Below are 17,496 nucleotides of genomic sequence, written 5' to 3'. Positions count from 1 at the left end.
TTTAAAATCTACAATAACCTGGTTGCTTATATTGCGAAGCTACTATTTCCTCAAGCCAACCTTTGATTCAATCTCGAGCGGGGGCAGGGTAAATTATGTTTTGTCAGTTTGTTTTAAAAGCAATAACCTGAGACCAGTGGTAGCTATTTAAAAATGAGCTATTTTTACATAGTACTTAGCTCAGGAGCATCATACTATTTAGAAAAATATGCCAGTGATTCAACAAGTTCTGGAGCATCCTTAAATAGACATTAGTTCTCAAAGTTGCATTTGAAACAAACAGGATCATGAACTCCAGATAAAGTTTTGCTTTAGTTTCATATCATGAGAAAATAATTGGAATACTTTTAATGATACAAAATTACTACCGTAGTTAATTTTTCTTACTGATGTCTAAATTTGTATGTGGTTTATATTTGGTCATTATAACAAGTTTTAAAATGGAATGCAGTGCCTTACTAAAGTATTTATACTCCTTAAACTTTTTCAGATGTTACGTCACATACTTTGGTGTTTTTTGGTGTATGAAGTAAAAAAAAAACAAAACTGGAAACAAAATAACTTTTAGGTAAACATAGATGTGCAAGATAAATGTGGTGATTAATGTAAACTAAGTTGATTACAGTACACAAAATGAGACTTTTTATCAGAGATTGTTTTAGATTCATAACTTCGTAATTTACAAGTCATGAATTACTTTAAAAAGGGAGTGACAATTCTGTTTGAAAACAAAAAGAAATCATTAAAAGCAAAGTGTTAATATATACAGCAACCAGAATTTATTCGACTTATTCAACATTGACATGACATTACAGAAAAGCGCAGAGGGAAAGCATAGATGAAATTAACCAGTAGACTGTTAATCTAAATTTTCATTTGATAAAGAGTGTACAAAATGGAGCATCTGTGGGCCCTCTACTTTAGTTCTCATTCAAACATTGTTGAGGTCATAGTTTTCTAACAAAACTGGCATGACAACATGCATTTTTTGATACAAGTACAAAAAAAAAAGGGATGTTGGTCTCTTTTGTTTAAATATGATCTGAAGAGTGCTGAGGAGGACGACGGTGGAAACTTCAATCGTCTAGAAAGTCGTCATCGAGGTTAACGTCTGTGGTGTCGATGTCATCCAGCTCCATGTTGTCCAGGTCCACTTCCAACTCATCTAGAGTCTGCAGAGAAACCCAGATGAAATGTTCTTCACTTAAGGTGCCCTATATAAATTGTACTGTGTAAATGCGAAATGACGAGGAGAAAGCCAACCTTCTCTTTCTCTGACTGTGCGAATGTAAGAGTTTCCTCCTCTTCCTCCTCCTTGTCAACTGCTGCTTCAGGAGTTGCGGGTTTGGGCGGTGAAGGCGTCTCGGAGGCCGCTGGGACCGAGCTGGATTCATCGCTCTCTTTTGTCTGCCAAGGAAGGTGTGATGAATGATCAGAGACAAGAAATTTACAGAGGGCTCGACTTTTAGGCTGCCTAACAGCAGAATCCTATCTTTGCAGATTACAGAGGGAAGACTTGTCATTTTAAGAGAAAACGGTACTGTAAACAAACCTGGGGCACGAAGGGAACAAAAGTGCCTTTGGGTTCGTAACCCTGAGCCTCCTCCAGAATATTTCTGTCTTCATTGGGCTTAAAATAGAAAGAAAGATCATTTTATTCCATGATTTGCATCCATTTTACCCAGCTCTAAATCATTGCTAGCCCTACAGAGCAAGACACATGGCTTTTTACATTTGCCACCAGCCATTGGACTTACTGTAACAAGTGGATAATCTTTGGCGGGCCTGGAGCTGCCGATGCAGGTCTCTCTCAGGTAATGTTCAGCTGCAAATGCTTCTCTCAGCCCAGGAAACAAGTTTTCATACTCTGTGGGGTCTGCAAGTGATTCAGCAGCCTGCAGTGGAGACAATATAGACAAAAATACAACAAAAATGTCAGCAAAAGGGGTTTAATTTTAGCCATTTAAATTATTTTAAAAGATACTGTGGTGGTGACGGATCTGACCTTCTGGTTGACTTTAGCCAAACTCTCCCTCCACAGTTTGACCACACGGGACACCTGGCTGGGCAGGTATGTCCGCGCCAGGAACGCTGCTTCCGGTAGTCTGTTAGTCTTGATGAGAAGCTCCAGACACTGATCCAGTCTGGAAAAGTAAATTTTTTTTTTAAAAAAGGTGTTACGAAGGCAGCCACTTTTTAAGGTGTGTTGCACAAGTACGCACACACAGATTGAATACTTACTTCCCCTGAAGGAAATACGTCATGAAGGCCACGTTGTTCTTGCCGTCCCTTTCTGCCCCTTCGGCCAGCTTGCCCACCATGGTGGCGTTCCCTGAAGCGGTGGCGAGAAGGAGCAGGCCGCCGTAATCCTGAGCGTGGTGCAGACACTCCTGGGCCAAGCCGAATTGGCACTTACTGATAGCCAGCTCGGCTAGCTGCTTCCATTTCTGCTCAGACTACAAAAAGGCCAAAATGACATCTATTAGCAATGGACGTGATGATATCAATTGACATATTCAGAAGAATAGCAATGAATAGGGAAAACTATGTAATAATGAGTTTGCTCTTACTTCTGCTTCCACAGCCAGCTGGTAGGCGATCTTCAGCTCCCCCAGTTGTAAAGCCAACTCAAACCTGTGCTCTGGGTCTGTAGATACTGCCAGTGCCTGCTGTTTGAAACCCTGAAGAGACGAGACAAACCAAACCCATCAGACTATAGGAACACAAAGCTGACTTCATAAAAGAAAAAAAAGGGTTGCAACTAACAAGTATTTCTGTTATTGATCTTTCTATCGATGAATCAGATAAAAATAAAAAAATTGGCACAGTCTGCAGATTTTTCACATAAGCCTTTTTATACAATATTAAAAATACATTAAAAGATGCAAATAAACAACTAATTCAATTCCTTTTTAAAATAAAAAAAGAGACATTTTTAGTGAATGTTTGATCCATTATAGCAAAGGTTGCATCTGCAGCTAAAATACACTTCTAATATCAACATGTTAAAAGCTCAATGCTTTATGCTTCACTTAACATCAATACAATGTACTGCTAATGTGTTGATTCATTTTTGGATGAACCAATTAATACCTGTATAGCTTAAGGTGCCTAATAGGAGATTTTATTTGCTTTTTTAAAAAATTTTTTACACAATGTGAACCAGGCCAAGTCAAAATGACACCCGTTCAGGAGTTCTGGCTGGAACATATTTACAGTAAGATTTTTTTTTGTATATCTTAAATGCGAAATGTATATTGCTGTACAGTTTTGGCTTAATTACTACTCTGACTATGTTGTTCTTACATCAAATGACCTTTTGAGTCTGTATTCTCCAGTTAACGATTAATCGATTACTAAATTAGTTGGCGATTATTTAAATAATTAAGTCATCACAATTAATCTGGTGAATCGTTTCAGCCCTACGTAAGAACGGGAGGGGAACACTTAAGTGTGTAAAATGAACCCAGTTATCTGTAAGACTTGTGAAAAGCATTCTAAGGACTAAATTATTTTTATAACACATTTATTACAACAGGTTTTTTTTCCTGTTTGCTAAACTTTTACTCCATATGCAAAAAATAGCAGGAGTGTTTCTCATCAGCAAACACCTGAATAAAAATAAATTTGCCCTGACTGAATCATCTTACCTGTTTCTCCAGGAAATGTGCAACCCTGGTCCGTTGTTCTTTGGGGATGGTAGGCAGCACCTTGTCTGCCATTCCAAAGTCTCTTCTCATCACAGCAGTCTGATACTCCAGGACAGAAACCAGCAGAGAGTAGCTGACAATGTTGAGCTCTTTGTCTCCAAGGTAAAGACGGTCGTCCTTTGGGATGTAACCCAGCAGATACATTGTCCTGCAGGGAGAAAAAACAAGAGTGATGAAGACGTCTGGATCATTCATGGCAGGGGTAAAAGTATATTTTTGTATTGTCCCATCCCAAGACGACCAAATGTAAGCAATCAGTCCCACCTGTCCAGATGTGCAATAGTCACAATTTCTCCTCCTACATAGTAGTTGAGTCTGTTTACAGAACTGGTGTAGATGAAGCAGTCTCCAACCCAAAGGCCAGTCTTCACGATCTCCTGGATCTCTCCCAGGACCTGGGCACATATCAATACAAATGAATGTTACACACTTATAATAAAAATGTTTGAATTATTACAAAGTTTGAATATATGATGTATCAGGCAAAATATGATAAGTTTTTTTTTTTTAATATTTCCTCTGATATTGTCTTATTTTTGTACATTCTTGTTATTAAAAAAAAGCTATCAAAAGATTTTGCATAAGAATAAAAATCCAAAGATCTTCATTCTAAATACAAACAATAATTGAAATACTTTGCAAACCAAAGGGCAAAAATCTAACGCAAAAAATATATATATTGTAGTTGTAATTTCAGCAGGTTCGTTTACTTGAAAACTCTAGAGATTGTCTCTTTTGTAGACCACATGGCCACATTGTAAACAGCAGCAATAAACAGTGATTTAGGCAATCTGTCACAGACAGTAAACTAAATGTTCCATAAAAGGAAATTCATTCAAATACTGACCTCAAAGGCGTCTTCGATCCCATCCTCTGTTACGCCCTCATTGTTTTCCTGAGAAGCGGCTACTTTTTCTGCCATGTAACGGAGAATGAAGAAGGATTCCTCTGTAGCAATGCAGACCAATTCACCAGAGTCTGACCAAAAGATCTAGATAAAATATGAAAGAGGAGAAGGAAAAGATTAAAAGAACACATTTGAAGAGGACTCATGGAGAACAGCCTACGGTAGGGCTTTATTCAGGGTTTCTGCAAGCTTTAGTTAAATTTTCGATCTATATGAATCACAAAAGAATGTGTGCAAACTAACCTAATAATTGCATTTATAATGTTTGATAACATCAGAAAATATCGAGGTTAATTCCCCAAATAAGCGGCAAAAAGCAGGTTTTAGGAGCAGACTTATTTTAGGTGAAGCGTGAATTTCTGGGTCTTCTGGTTTTGGTATGAATAACCCAGATTTATCAGCCAGCACTCCAATAAATAGAACAAAGAAATGTTCCAAGTATATTTCTAAAAAAGGATAAATACATAAAATAACCAGTAGAAACATGAAAAACACATGGGAAGAAGAGTAATTTGGAATTATGTGGATAATATGAATTTATCTAAGCATAATATTGAGCTAACGACTTTAAAGACCCTGCAGAAACACTTTTATTATGCAATGCAAACATTAATATTCCAAAATATCCAAATAGGAAAAATCCAGGAAGCGAATGGCTTACATGCTTGGGCTGGATCTCAATGCGGCGAATTAGCTCCGTGTTCTCCCAGTCATAAAATGCCAGGCCGTTCACAGACCTCACCCCGAGTAAGAAACCCCCGTAGATCCCTGAAAAGCCAACACATTCAATGAGTCAAATCTATTTATTTGCTTCTAAAACCACAAATTTGGCAAGACGCAGTGAGTGGATTACCTTCTGCGCCAAAGTCGGGTTTAAAGGATTTCTTTTCTTTAAAGTTTTTGAAGATTTTGACAATACTGTTGCTTTCTCTGATGGCATATCTGTTACAAAGCACACATGACATTGGATGATTGTTAATAGCTATCCAGTGAAAATAATATCTCAACGTTTACTGTTCAAACTGTGAAAACTCACTCGGATGAGTCGTGGGCCCAGACGAACTCTTGAGCTGAACCAAAGCTCTTGTTCCTCAGAGCCATAGCGGTATAGATGATATACTCCCCATCGCCACATACCACAACAAACCTGGTAACAAACAAATTAGTAACATATGATTACAAATATTTTCTTTTCCATTCAGCACTTTTACCAAAACCACAAGAAGCTGTTTCATACCGTCCATTCGGGTTATGCTGGATGGTTTGAGGGTAAATCTCACAGCTGCCCATATCTTTGACAGCCAGCGGCAGTCTCTCTCCATCCTTGATTTCAGCTTCACCCATGGCCTTCAGGTTGGCTTGCTGTATTTCACTGTGTTTAGCCCAGATGATCTTTCCATTGGTGTCCATAGACATGGCTGGCTCCTCCCGACCAACCTAACCAAAATATTAACAAGGTACTTTAGAATTTTTACTTCTACTACTAATAATAAAATAAAATAAAAATTACAGTTTTCTCTAAACAACTTTTCCATTCACTCACTTTGATGATGATGCTGCCTTCGTCATATCCCAGTGCCACATTGTTGGAGCCTCTAAGACCACACACACACCACACTCGCTCCATGCCATAGTTGAGTGTGCTTTCCAGGCGGTATGTGCTGGAGTGCCAGATTCGCACGGTACCTTGAGGAAGAGAGGAAGAAAGAAATAAAAAAAGAAATGTTAATCAATGATTAATTGGTCAACATTAGAAATACGGGTATCGGTGTGTGAGGCTGAGCGGGATTTCTGCGCACCATCCTCGGATCCTGTGATAATTATGGGCAGCTCAGGGTGGAAGCTGACACAGGAGACATTCTGGGCGTGGCCCTCCAGAGTCTGAACACAGGTCTTGTTCTGCAACAAGTAGAAATATTAATATAAAGAAAAGACATGTAAAGAAACAGAATTTTTGAGCATTGTATGTTGAAATTTTTGTGAAAAATATAAAGTAAACATTTTTTAATAAAAACACACACTAAAACGATTGATAAGTTTTCTAACCTGGTAATCCCAAATCTTGACCTGGCGGTCATCTGCACCTGAAATCAGGTAGGGCTTGTCTCCTCCGCTGTAGTAGTCGATGCAGTTCACTCCTTTCTCATGACCCTCCAAAGTGAAGTTGGGAGAAGAAGAGCCCAGCTGCCAAACCTGTGTAAGACAAGAATGTGCTAAATCTTTACAAAGTGCTCCCTAGCAGATGGTGAAATGCAATCTGATCTGGTGTGTCATAACACATTCAATAATAAGGTGTAATAAGCATATGTTTTAGAGATGCGCAAATAAATAGGCCAAAGATCAGAAAGACGCTTTCTCTTTGATTGGTTCTGATTGATACTTAAAAAAAATGGTAAAATAATTGTTTCTCCTATTCATTAAATATTTCAAAACTACGAACTCTCACTATGTTTACTCATTAAAGACATAAACTAACTGTAGGTACTTTGATGCACTGTTGAGATAAAAAAAGAGAATAAAATAATAATAATAATAATTAGTAATAATATGCATTCATACAAAATTTTGAATTATCTTGTAAATCTCTTGTTTTGTTGGAATCAAAACTAAAACTACCTAATCTGTCAAGATGGGAATTGGGAGGTCTGCAAGCCCCCCCCCCCATAAAAAATCTGATTAGTGCAGTTATGTTTACATCAAATACTTCAGAAGCATTTCAGATAGGCATTGGATGTCATTATCAGCATAAAACATAGATTAGAAACAAGACTACAGTGACAGCAAATGTGACAACTTGCTCGTTGCGAGACACCCACCTTAATCGTTCTGTCCAATGAGGCGCTGGCAAACTGGTTGTTGTCCTTGGGGTTGATGACAATCTGCATAACATAATGAGTGTGACCCTCAAACACTTGGCTGCACGTCCACTTCTTTTCCCAGTCCCACAGCTTGATCAGCATATCATCTGCACAGGCACAAAAAACACAATCATCCTCATGTGCACCAAAATATACACAGAAGAAGCCTATAGTGTGTCTTAGTCAATAGCCTACCGCTGCTGGTTAAGATGTACGGCTGGGTTGGATGAACAGCAATGCAACGGATATAGTCAGAATGGGCCTCAAACATATGGACCCGCTCCAAGGTGTTGTAGTTAAACACACGGATCTGCATGTCATCCTGTCAGGACAGAAAATAAGCATGAAACCATCAATTAATGCACAGAATGATGTGGAATAATTACTATCCACTTTTGCTGATGTGAATAAACAAATAAACATGTTACTCACTGCTCCGGTGATGACCCAGTTCTTCCTGGCCACAAACTTGGACGCTCTGACAGGCAGGTCACACACCTCAAAAGTCTTGACCAGAGTCTAAAAATACACACAGAGGTTAATGAACATAGAATGCAATGTTATCCCCTTTGTCTCCAACACAATTATTAAGAGCAACATTTTTACTATCAGGATGCACCATCATTATCATTGCATTACTCAAAAAGTGCATCTTTTTGTGCAACCCGACTCGCTGATTTCTCTTTAAATCGTTTTCATACCTGCGTTTCGTGGTTCCATACGCAGACGCTGCCGTTGTAGAGACTGGCCAGCATCCATGGCTCGGTTGGGTGAAGATCTACACTTTTTACTCGGTCCGATCGGGCTGTTAGCCTCCTCTTAATGTCCAGCCGCAGAGGCTTTACAGATAAAAACAACAGAGTGTTTCCACGCTGAGAAAACTCGCTATACAGCTAAGAACCGAAATGTGATTTATATCAACAGTTAGCGGCTAACGCTGAACATGAAGGACTTTACGCGACATAAATGATTTAATATGTATATGAGATGAAAAATACGACACCTAACTCAACCAAGAAAGGTTTAAATTTAAGGCCGAGGAACCATTGAAGCCTAAACATTTTTTGTAAAGTTACCTAATATTACCTGAAGCTCTTTAGCCGCTAAGCTAACTCCAAGAGACTATTTCCATTTGACATTTCCTCAACATTTTTAAAGTTAATCGAGTACCTCAGCTGAAATATATCGAAACAATATAAATACAAAAGCCTTTAAAATGTATCTTACCATGTTTTAACCCCGTGTTATCGCAGTCTGATTGAATAAAAACGTTGCTATCACTTCGGTCGGGGGGTTACAATTACAGAGAGCAGTGCATTGGATACTGACGTGGAACTTCCTGGAAGAAAATCTCGCGAGAATCATGTCCTGTAAATGGTGACGTGACATGAAGGGTTTTTAAATGACGGTGCCACAGTGGCAAAAATGACTGATGTTAGTTCTCTAAGAATCAATATTGTTACATTACATATTTGTATCATATTGCATTCGATATTATTGCATTGAAACACCAGTCATTCATAAGTTTATACAGTTACTACAGTCTATTATCAAAAAATGTTGACCTGGGTAAACAAAAGCTTATGTATGGTAGAGGCAGAGAAAACCAGGTATGCCAGCTTATGCTTTTAAAAGAATTCAAATTTTGCTCGTGACAGGCCAGCTGAATGTTTTACCTGTGTTCGGGACAAGTCAATCATATGGTCCCTACATCCATGGCATTCTGTAACTAGCCGAAAATGTATTAATATTTACGACACTGTTAAACCGTAACTCTGCTGGGACAAGAACACATGTGCTTTATTAAAGATGAGATTTAGATTGAGTTTTCCAGTTGAAAAAACTGCAAGCCAATACCATGTATAAAAGAACTTCATGCTTCATCAGACTTCTTTTTGTGGTGGTAATCTTTCTTTCCCAAAGTCCTTTGGAACTTTCTTAGAGTGCAAAGTATCATATACTCTTTGAAAAAATTTTAAGATTTTAAGCTAAAATCTGCTACCCCCTGACTGAAAAGCAAAGGGCATGATGAGGGTCTTGCAACAGGATGATGATCTAAAATGGTTGGGAAAAAGCTAACCTTTTTCAGTGGTCATTTTACACCTAAATCTTTTAAAAACTGGAATGAGCCTTTATGTTAGGGCATCCATGGCTCTACCATGGAGAGTCCATGAGGAAAAACCAGTGTCTCTGGATGAACTGGAGAAATTGTGTAAAGAGGAATAGTCAAGGAATCCACTCTCTGTCATTTGTACAAAATGTGTTATGATCCAACCTACTGATTTGCTAAAAGGGAAGAAAAAGAGATGGATTTCATTTATTTATTTAGCTAGTTATTTTTGATATCTATTTTTTGCAAATAATTGTACTCAAGTGAAAGGTTAATTTCTTTTTCATATTTTGCTAAGTGTACAAATTTATGTTAAGGGCTTCTACTTATCTGTACTTACAGTGATTTGTAATGTTGTGTAAGCATTTCTGGTTCAGTAAAGGGTCAACTAATTACGGCAAAATAATCCTGCATGATACAGTTTAGAACACAGGAAATTCATTGTTTGCTGGACAATCTGATTAGAGAAAAGCTTAAAGGTGGACCACTTGTTCAGCTTTCTTGTCCAACTGAGCTGCTGCAAAATCTCTGACGTTAGATTAAAATTTGGAAACTTTGCACACTTTAGAGATGAAATAATTGATGTTAAAAGGGAATAAAAAGTAGCAGCATAAGGGGACTTGTGCTATAAAACTGAGTATGCAACGTTTAGAAAGGACATTTTATGGAGGCTAAATTTAAATGTACCTATGGCGTCATACTTTGTTTTGACCCCAGCCTCACATCATCATCTTTATTAGCCTAAAAAAAAACAGAAAGAAAAGTCAGTGGCCCTCTGGGGAACCATAAATACACATATCCTACAGGTCAAATCGTGGCAACTTGAGAAAGCGCATGAAACCACGGGAGGCAGAACAACAGTGCGAGAAGCAAAAGCAGCAACGAACGAACAAAGAGATTCTGGCACAAACTGGAGAAAATTGTGTTGGTAATGCAAACAGCGAGCTACAATGCCTACTCATCTGGAGCCCAGTGTGGGCAGAGTGATTGCCTCTTACTGTATTTACATAATCTGACTGTGTAGCTGGAGACATCTTCTGTTCTGACAACTGTTTACTTCAGTCTCAGACCAAGAAAATGATGGAATATAGTCAAACTTTACTTTAACATGCGGTTTGATACTTTTATTACCTTTTTATTTCCAATAGCTCATTCTTCTTGGTAATGATACATGTGATCCCACTTTTTTCTTGTCTACAAAGTTCTGAGTGTTGAGAAAACACATAGATTCACTGAGATCTCTCAACCTCTTAATGTGCCATCTGGACCCTCTTCCTGCTCTGGTGGTTTTATCATGTTTATACAGTGAATATATAGAAAACTGGAAGAAAACATTTCAGAGGCTGCAAAAGAGTTGGACGGCAGGTTGGGCCTGAAAATCAAAATCTATCCTCAGTGAATTTTTGTATATTTATTTGTTATGGTTTATAGTGGATTTTGACACCAGGAAAGAACATGGAAAAAATCAGAAAGCCAATTTTTAAAAATAGATTTTCTTTTTCTAATTGTGTCAACCATTAAAGGCAAATTTGAATGAATAAATGGACGAATGACTCATGTAGCGAGTTCTGTGCACTTCGGCAAATTTCTCATTTCAGTTTTGCTAACGTTTTGCATCTTTCTGCTACTGCAGGCACAGAACAAACCTCTTTGTCCCAATGGTCATTAAGAATAGAAGAACATTTCTGGTTCTAGAAAAACTGCTAGCACACCTTCTGAAACAAACAGACTGATCTGCAGCAATCCATTGTTTGTTCTCATGTAGTGTTTTATATTGTTAATACTGATTTAAACATTTTGACGTAAAAGCTTTGACTTTTACTTGACCTTTGAGTTGAAGCATTTCACTAGATAGATATGTAACATGACATGGGGACACATGCATAATTTGATTTAGTGTCGTGGCCCCCAGCTCTGGACATTGGTCAAATCTGCAGGATGGTGGCTAATAAGATTTGCAGATTGGAGATCATGACACAGGGTTCCAGACACAGAAATTTACACGTGACACTGTTGAGAGGTGCTTCATTTATTGATTAACTCCTACTAATATCAGCTGTACACTCTCAAATAATTTCAGAGAAATACCTTCTGTGCACCGCATCTCATCTGATTCTCATTCTGGGGACTGATTTGATTGTATAAGGAAGACCAGAGCAATTTGGTCCACTCAGATGTCATCAGTTTACAGCAAAAACAGTTTGTTAAAGATCTTCCTCATTTCCACTAAACTTTTTCCCAACCTGGCTCAACTTTGAGATCGGCTACAGCTAGCAGTGTGCAAATGTTCAGCTCATCTAAACCTGCTCATCAAAGCATCTGCCCTGAGACAATAATACAGTGTTACTTCATTGTTTCAAATTGAATACAATAAGAAAGTAATTGTGAAAACAATGTGGGTAGTAGCAGGGTCAAAGTATGCTGGATGTTGCTGGGTATGGTGAATCTGGTGTGTCTTTCTGAGCCAGTTTCTATTGGATCACTCTGTGTTGGTGAATAAGGCCAGTTTAGGTTTTCTTGAAAACCTGCTTGCAAACAGCACCTCCAGCTCTCAGCTCCTGCAGAAGAAAAAGAAAAAAGAACATCAGCATTTATAGATTTACCGACAAGAGACAAAGTGTCCCAGTGACAATGTCGGCTTGATGGGAATTTCACAATAAGTTCATCATTAACCCACATTAAGCCCCATGCTTTGGAATTGGTGCAGTGGCTGCAAAAGATATTGATATTATTGATAAAATGTAGAAGTTAGAACGGCAGCCCAAAACATAAAACCCCCCACTTGAAATAGATATTGTAGTATTATTTGGTCTATGCTAGTTCCACAGAATTCACATAATTTTTCCATATAACCTTGTCAAAACCCTCAATTAATGTGGCATAAAGACACAAGGCAAATAGAATAATTTTTAACTCATGATAATTTTTCTAACACATAGTTTATTCTGTACAAATCAAACTTAAAAACAAACCATCTATTATATTTATTAAAAAGTACTTGTAAAAATAAATTTTATATTTTCTTGCCATTAGGCCGTGCATTTCCTTTACTTTCTAATAAATCTAGATTTTCAATCAAAAAATAAATGTCCTTTCTTCTTGTAAAAGAATTAGGTTTTAGCTATAATCTTAAACCAAATAAATAAATAAAATGAGGGGGTTTTAAAATGTATAATGCTGGCAGCTCTAACACTATTTGATCCACGTTAGAGCATTCAAACAAATGCAGCCATTTTTCTGGAAAAACTATCAGAAAAATTGAATATTTTCATTTCCACTTAGTGACTAAAAATATTATTTAAATAAATCAATAAATATCGTCTACTACCGTTTGCTCAGACATGCAATATATTTTCAGTCACCAGAGGTCGCTGTTGCCCTGAAATCAGCCGCTCCTCAAAACATTGGGAGAAATCCTGTAATGCCTAATTTCATGGCCGCAGCCTGAAAACATCTGCTGGCATCACAAACCAAATAATTTGGGAAATTAGTTTTACTATGTTTTCATAGCCGTAATCACACTGAATAAAATCTTATATTGTCGAGCTAATGAAACGGTAATTCGCTTGCCATTACTTGCGATTAGGCTTTTGAATGATTTTTAAAAACTGCAAATACATTAAGAATTTGTTACGAATTTGTAATTGCATTGATCTTGCTGCAAGTCAGTTTAAGGGAAATATATTCGGGAGGCGTAGAGCTGGTTGGCTGATTCAAACTGGAGTCACACATGAAGAGATATATGCGTTTCACATACTGTGCTGAGAGCCATTCTTGATCTGGATTAAAGTGTCTAAATTGCTTCGATTAATATTCATGCCAGGAGCCGCTGTTTTCTCACCAGATGAAGCTCATCTCCCTGCACCCACTGGGTCCATCCTCTTCCTTCTACCTCTCCCTTCTGAACACACACCAGTTTGTCTCCCACCCAGGTGACGGTGGTCTGTCAGGAGCCACAGAGAAGGAGGGAAAAGGTCAATAAAAATAAAAAAAATAAGCGTTACTTACAGATACATTTCAAAAAGATACATAGAACGATAAAATAACCAGAATAGGCGGGGGGGGGGGGGGGGGGGGGGGAAGCTGAAATTGTGGAAGTTATGGAAGCAGGTAAAATAAATGGTGAATTAAGCTTTAAATAAAAAAAAGCTAAAGAATGTACTTTAACAGCTGATTACAAATAGAGTATCTAAACGCCCCCCCCCCCCTCCTCCCTTCCATCGGACATCCCTAAATTAAACACCATGCAGTCTCCCTTGTTCCCCGTTTTCCAATTATTCCCACACACGTGAATCTCTCTTGAACAGAGAGTTTACCTGTAATCAGCCCATCAGTATACAAACCCCTCTTTCAATGGGATCGCAGGCTAATCTTTGATCCTATTCAGCATTCAGAAACACAGTCTAGTTAAATAAGTCCTGACTTTGACGCTGCCCGTTCCAGCGCTTTTCCCCTGCATTGCCAGGCCGTCGGCCTTCATTACATCCAGTCACGGAGGAGACTGCTTAAAAAAAAAAGTCTATGGAGAAAGTTTTGGAGTGGGAGGAAAAGTTGTGTAAAAAAAGACCAGCTCTCACCACACCATCTGCTCATTAAACTGCAGTCTGCAGAGGGGTGGTGGGGTGGGCTCCTGCTAAATCATCCCACAGATCACAGATTGCTGCACCCGAGTCTATCCGCGCCACAGGCATCCACACTTATTTTTTTCTTTTTTAGTACCTAATGCAACCACCAGCCGGTTGTGATGCGCCACTGGTGGTGCTCCACACAAATCCTCTCACCATGCATTTTCTGTCGTCGACTCCTGAGAGATCCTCCTCAAACTCCTTGCCCACGTGGAAGTCCATGTTGTAGTTCTTGAAGGTACTGAGGGTCTTGATCATCATGTGGTCCCCGTTTTGAACGATGTCCTTGTCGGGTTTCAGTAAAAGGGCAATTTTTCTGATGGCAACATTTACATCTGCAACAATATGCATTGCAATGCTAATTAGTAAGTGGGAGGAGGGAGAAACTATAGCTTCTGATCTGTTACAGAAAGTTGAGTTTTTTTTATGAATATATGACAATTATCTACTTAATCAGATCTAAATGCGGCTGGCCTGATGTGAACTCACCGAGAGCCTTCATGTACTCCTCGAAGTTGTCATTGGAAATCATTTTCCAGTATCCATTCATGTCGACGGGCATTTCGACTGCGTCTCTGCGGCTCTTCAGAAAGGCTGGCCGGGGCAGATCCGCCGCGCTGTGCTCGGCCGCTGGAGAGGAGAGTGAAGGAAACGCTGCTAAAAGTCCCAATTTGAACCAAAACTCCCTCTAATCCGATTACCTGCCGGCTCTAATTTTTTTTAATTGAAATTATCGCTCGCACCGCCCTCTTCACCTCCCACAGCCGATAATCCGTATAATGTCTCAATCCCCTCAGCATACAGTAGGGAACTTGACGCTTGCAGATAGAATATAGTATATATAAAAAAATACACAAAGACTTCTGTGCTTTATGATGATCCAGGCTTGCTTGTCTCTGTGGGATTAGAATAAAAACGCACTGATTTTACACGCTGTTCCATTTTTGGAGCATATTTTGTCTGTAAACTGATTTTGTGGAGGCCTGCTTTATCGGCAAAATTAGCCTTAAATCTGACTGCAGGGCAATTAAAAAATAGACTAGAAAATTTCGGAAGAAATTTAGCCGGGGCCTGCCGAGGCGCGCCCGTGGGGTTTGGGCACGGCGTCGTCGCTACAAATTGGCGTCGACGCTAAAGAACGCCGCGACGTAATCAGTGGCACGCGGAGAACCGCAAGAACGTTAAGCGAGGTGGACGTGCACCATTCGGTACGATTTAAAATGTTGTCAAGGCTTTTATTTTGGAAGTTTTGTTAAACTTCATTTCAAAGGGACAAACTAATCCCATGCGTAATAGTCCTTGGGTGAAAATAGTTATATAATGCTCAAAACACAAGTAGCTGATGTAAAAATATTCAAGGCTTTTATTTTGAAATTTTCAGTATGCTTCATTTTAAAGTTGCGAACTAATACCACGTGTAAGAGTGCTTTGGATGAAAAAGTCAAATAAAGCCAAAAAGAGCAATTACGTCATGTAAAAATATTCAAGGCTTTTATTTTGAAATTGATGAAAAAGTCAAATAAAGCCAAAAAGAGCAATTACATGATGTAAAAATATTCAAGGCTTTTATTTTTGGAAGTTTTGTTAAACTTCATTTCAAAGGGCCAAACTAATCCCATGTGTAATAGTCCTTGGGTTAAAATAGTTATATAATGCTCAAAACACAAGTAGCTGATGTAAAAATATTAAAGGCTTTTATTTTGAAATTTGCAGTATGCTTTATTTTAAAGTTCTGAACTAATACCACGTGTAAGAGTGCTTTGGATGAAAAAGTCAAATAAAGCCAAAAAGAGCAATTACGTCATGTAAAAATATGCAAGGCTTTTATTTTGAAATTTTCAGTATGCTTCATTACGTCATGTAAAAATATTCAAGGCTTTTATTTTGAAATTGATGAAAAAGTCAAATAAAGCCAAAAAGAGCAATTACATGATGTAAAAATATTCAAGGCTTTTATTTTGAAATTATTATTATGCTCCATTTTAAAGTTCCAAACTAATCCCATGTGTAACAGTGCTTTGTATGAAAAAGTCATATACGGCCAAAAAAAGCAATTACATGATGTAAAAATATGCAAGGCTTTTATTTTGAAATTTTCAGTATGCTTCATTTCAGAGGGCCAAACTAATACCACGTGTAACAGTGCTTTGGATGAAAAAGTCACATAAAGCCAAAAACAGCAATTAGCTGATGTAAAAATATTCAAGGCTTTTATTTTGAAATTATTATTATGCTCCATTTTAAAGTTCCGAACTAATCCCATGTGTAACAGTGCTTTGGATGGAAAAGTAAAATAAAGCCAAAAAGAGCAATTACGTCATGTAAAAATATTCAGGGCTTTTATTTTGAAATTTTCAATATGCTTAATTTTAAAGTTCCAAACTAATCCCATGTGTAACAGTTACTGAGTTAAATCAGTTATATACAGCCCAAAGCAGCAATTAGTTCTAAAGGCCAGTTCAGTCCTGATCTGTTTCAACTGAGGATAGATAGAACTACAGCGATGCGTATTTGTAGTCCTGACCACCAGCCAATAGCCTCTTGAGTTCCGTTGCTATGGTAAATAATGGTCTCAGCAGGTGTGAGCTGTGAGTCATACATGCTCAAACACACCATTGTGTGTTTGAGCCTACACGTTTTACTGAAAAAAAGCATTGGAAACAAATCCTTCGTGTTCGGGAACCGTAATACATATTCGAAAAGCGTTTCGAGCGTATGAGAGGGCAATGTGTCTTCTGCGATAGTCCCGAGATTCATATCTGTACCTCACTCAGAGCATTTACAGTGATGAGAGAAAGAAATGTTGTGCCCAGATCTGAAATTCTATTCAAATACATGGGAGAGAGCCTCAGACAGCCTCAGAAAATCCTGTCGCATGACTTTGCTCTGAAGCACCGTGACAGAAAACCGTACGGTCTAGATAAATTTCGAAAACATTTTACCGGAGCAGACAGGCGTATCAATGTCAGGACCGATTTTGATACTAATCGTGCGATATTTGTGGGCGTGATGGCGATTTCAAAAATGATTTGGGTTGAAAAAGTTGTCTTGATCTCTCACTCTAATCAGCGAGAGACGCACTCTAACTTTAGGAAAAATGAGAAACTTTGGGTCGCTTAGAGGCAAATTGTGGACAAACCGTAACTGGTATCGACGAGCCGTCTTCACTTTCGAAGAGATCACAGACGTATCTACAAAATGAAATTTGAATGGCATTTCTAGGTGAAATTGTGACGACACAGAAAATCCTCAAAAATAGGGTATTTCTAGGATTTTTCCCATTGAC

At 38.4% G+C, this 17,496-nt stretch overlaps 2 protein-coding genes across 2 annotated transcripts; both read right to left on the bottom strand.

Moving 5' to 3' along the window:
* Positions 1-756: 756 nt before the first annotated feature.
* On the bottom strand, positions 757-8,810 carry LOC102238024 (coatomer subunit beta'). The gene is made up of 22 exons (XM_005797075.3): positions 8,703-8,810; positions 8,177-8,314; positions 7,908-7,994; positions 7,671-7,797; positions 7,434-7,582; positions 6,664-6,810; positions 6,417-6,516; positions 6,161-6,303; positions 5,855-6,054; positions 5,654-5,764; positions 5,471-5,559; positions 5,279-5,385; positions 4,558-4,701; positions 3,975-4,105; positions 3,651-3,858; positions 2,571-2,681; positions 2,242-2,456; positions 2,006-2,144; positions 1,758-1,895; positions 1,553-1,630; positions 1,264-1,407; positions 757-1,172 (listed from the first exon to the last, which is right to left on the bottom strand). The coding sequence occupies exons 1-22, from the start codon at positions 8,703-8,705 to the stop codon at positions 1,077-1,079; spliced, it is 2,805 nt and encodes a 934-aa protein (XP_005797132.1). The 5' UTR covers positions 8,706-8,810; the 3' UTR covers positions 757-1,076.
* Positions 8,811-11,598: 2,788 nt separating this feature from the next.
* On the bottom strand, positions 11,599-14,834 carry rbp1 (retinol binding protein 1). Its single transcript, XM_005797074.3, has 4 exons — positions 14,700-14,834; positions 14,367-14,545; positions 13,427-13,528; positions 11,599-12,143 (listed from the first exon to the last, which is right to left on the bottom strand). Exons 1-4 carry the CDS (start codon positions 14,770-14,772, stop codon positions 12,093-12,095), a joined length of 405 nt encoding a protein of 134 aa, XP_005797131.1. The 5' UTR covers positions 14,773-14,834; the 3' UTR covers positions 11,599-12,092.
* Between the last annotated feature and the right edge of the window lie 2,662 nt (positions 14,835-17,496).

The sequence above is a fragment of the Xiphophorus maculatus genome, chromosome 6, assembly GCF_002775205.1.
Source record: "Xiphophorus maculatus strain JP 163 A chromosome 6, X_maculatus-5.0-male, whole genome shotgun sequence".
NCBI lineage: Eukaryota > Metazoa > Chordata > Actinopteri > Cyprinodontiformes > Poeciliidae > Xiphophorus > Xiphophorus maculatus.
The sequence above is the reverse complement of the archived record's forward strand: the minus strand, read 5'-3'. Positions and strand labels throughout refer to the sequence as shown.

Coding starts and splice junctions, on each gene's coding strand:
- rbp1 (XM_005797074.3), bottom strand. CDS start 14,772: ATGCCCGTCGACATGAATGGATACTGGAAAATGATTTCCAATGACAAC. Junction 14,546..14,699: donor GGAGTACATGAAGGCTCTCG/GTGAGTTCACAT, acceptor ATATTGTTGCAG/ATGTAAATGTTGCCATCAGA. Junction 12,144..13,426: donor AGGGAGATGAGCTTCATCTG/GTGAGAAAACAG, acceptor TTTCTTCTGCAG/GAGCTGAGAGCTGGAGGTGC.
- LOC102238024 (XM_005797075.3), bottom strand. Junction 7,995..8,176: donor TATGGAACCACGAAACGCAG/GTATGAAAACGA, acceptor GTGTATTTTTAG/ACTCTGGTCAAGACTTTTGA. Junction 2,682..3,650: donor CACATTTCCTGGAGAAACAG/GTAAGATGATTC, acceptor TCGTCTCTTCAG/GGTTTCAAACAGCAGGCACT.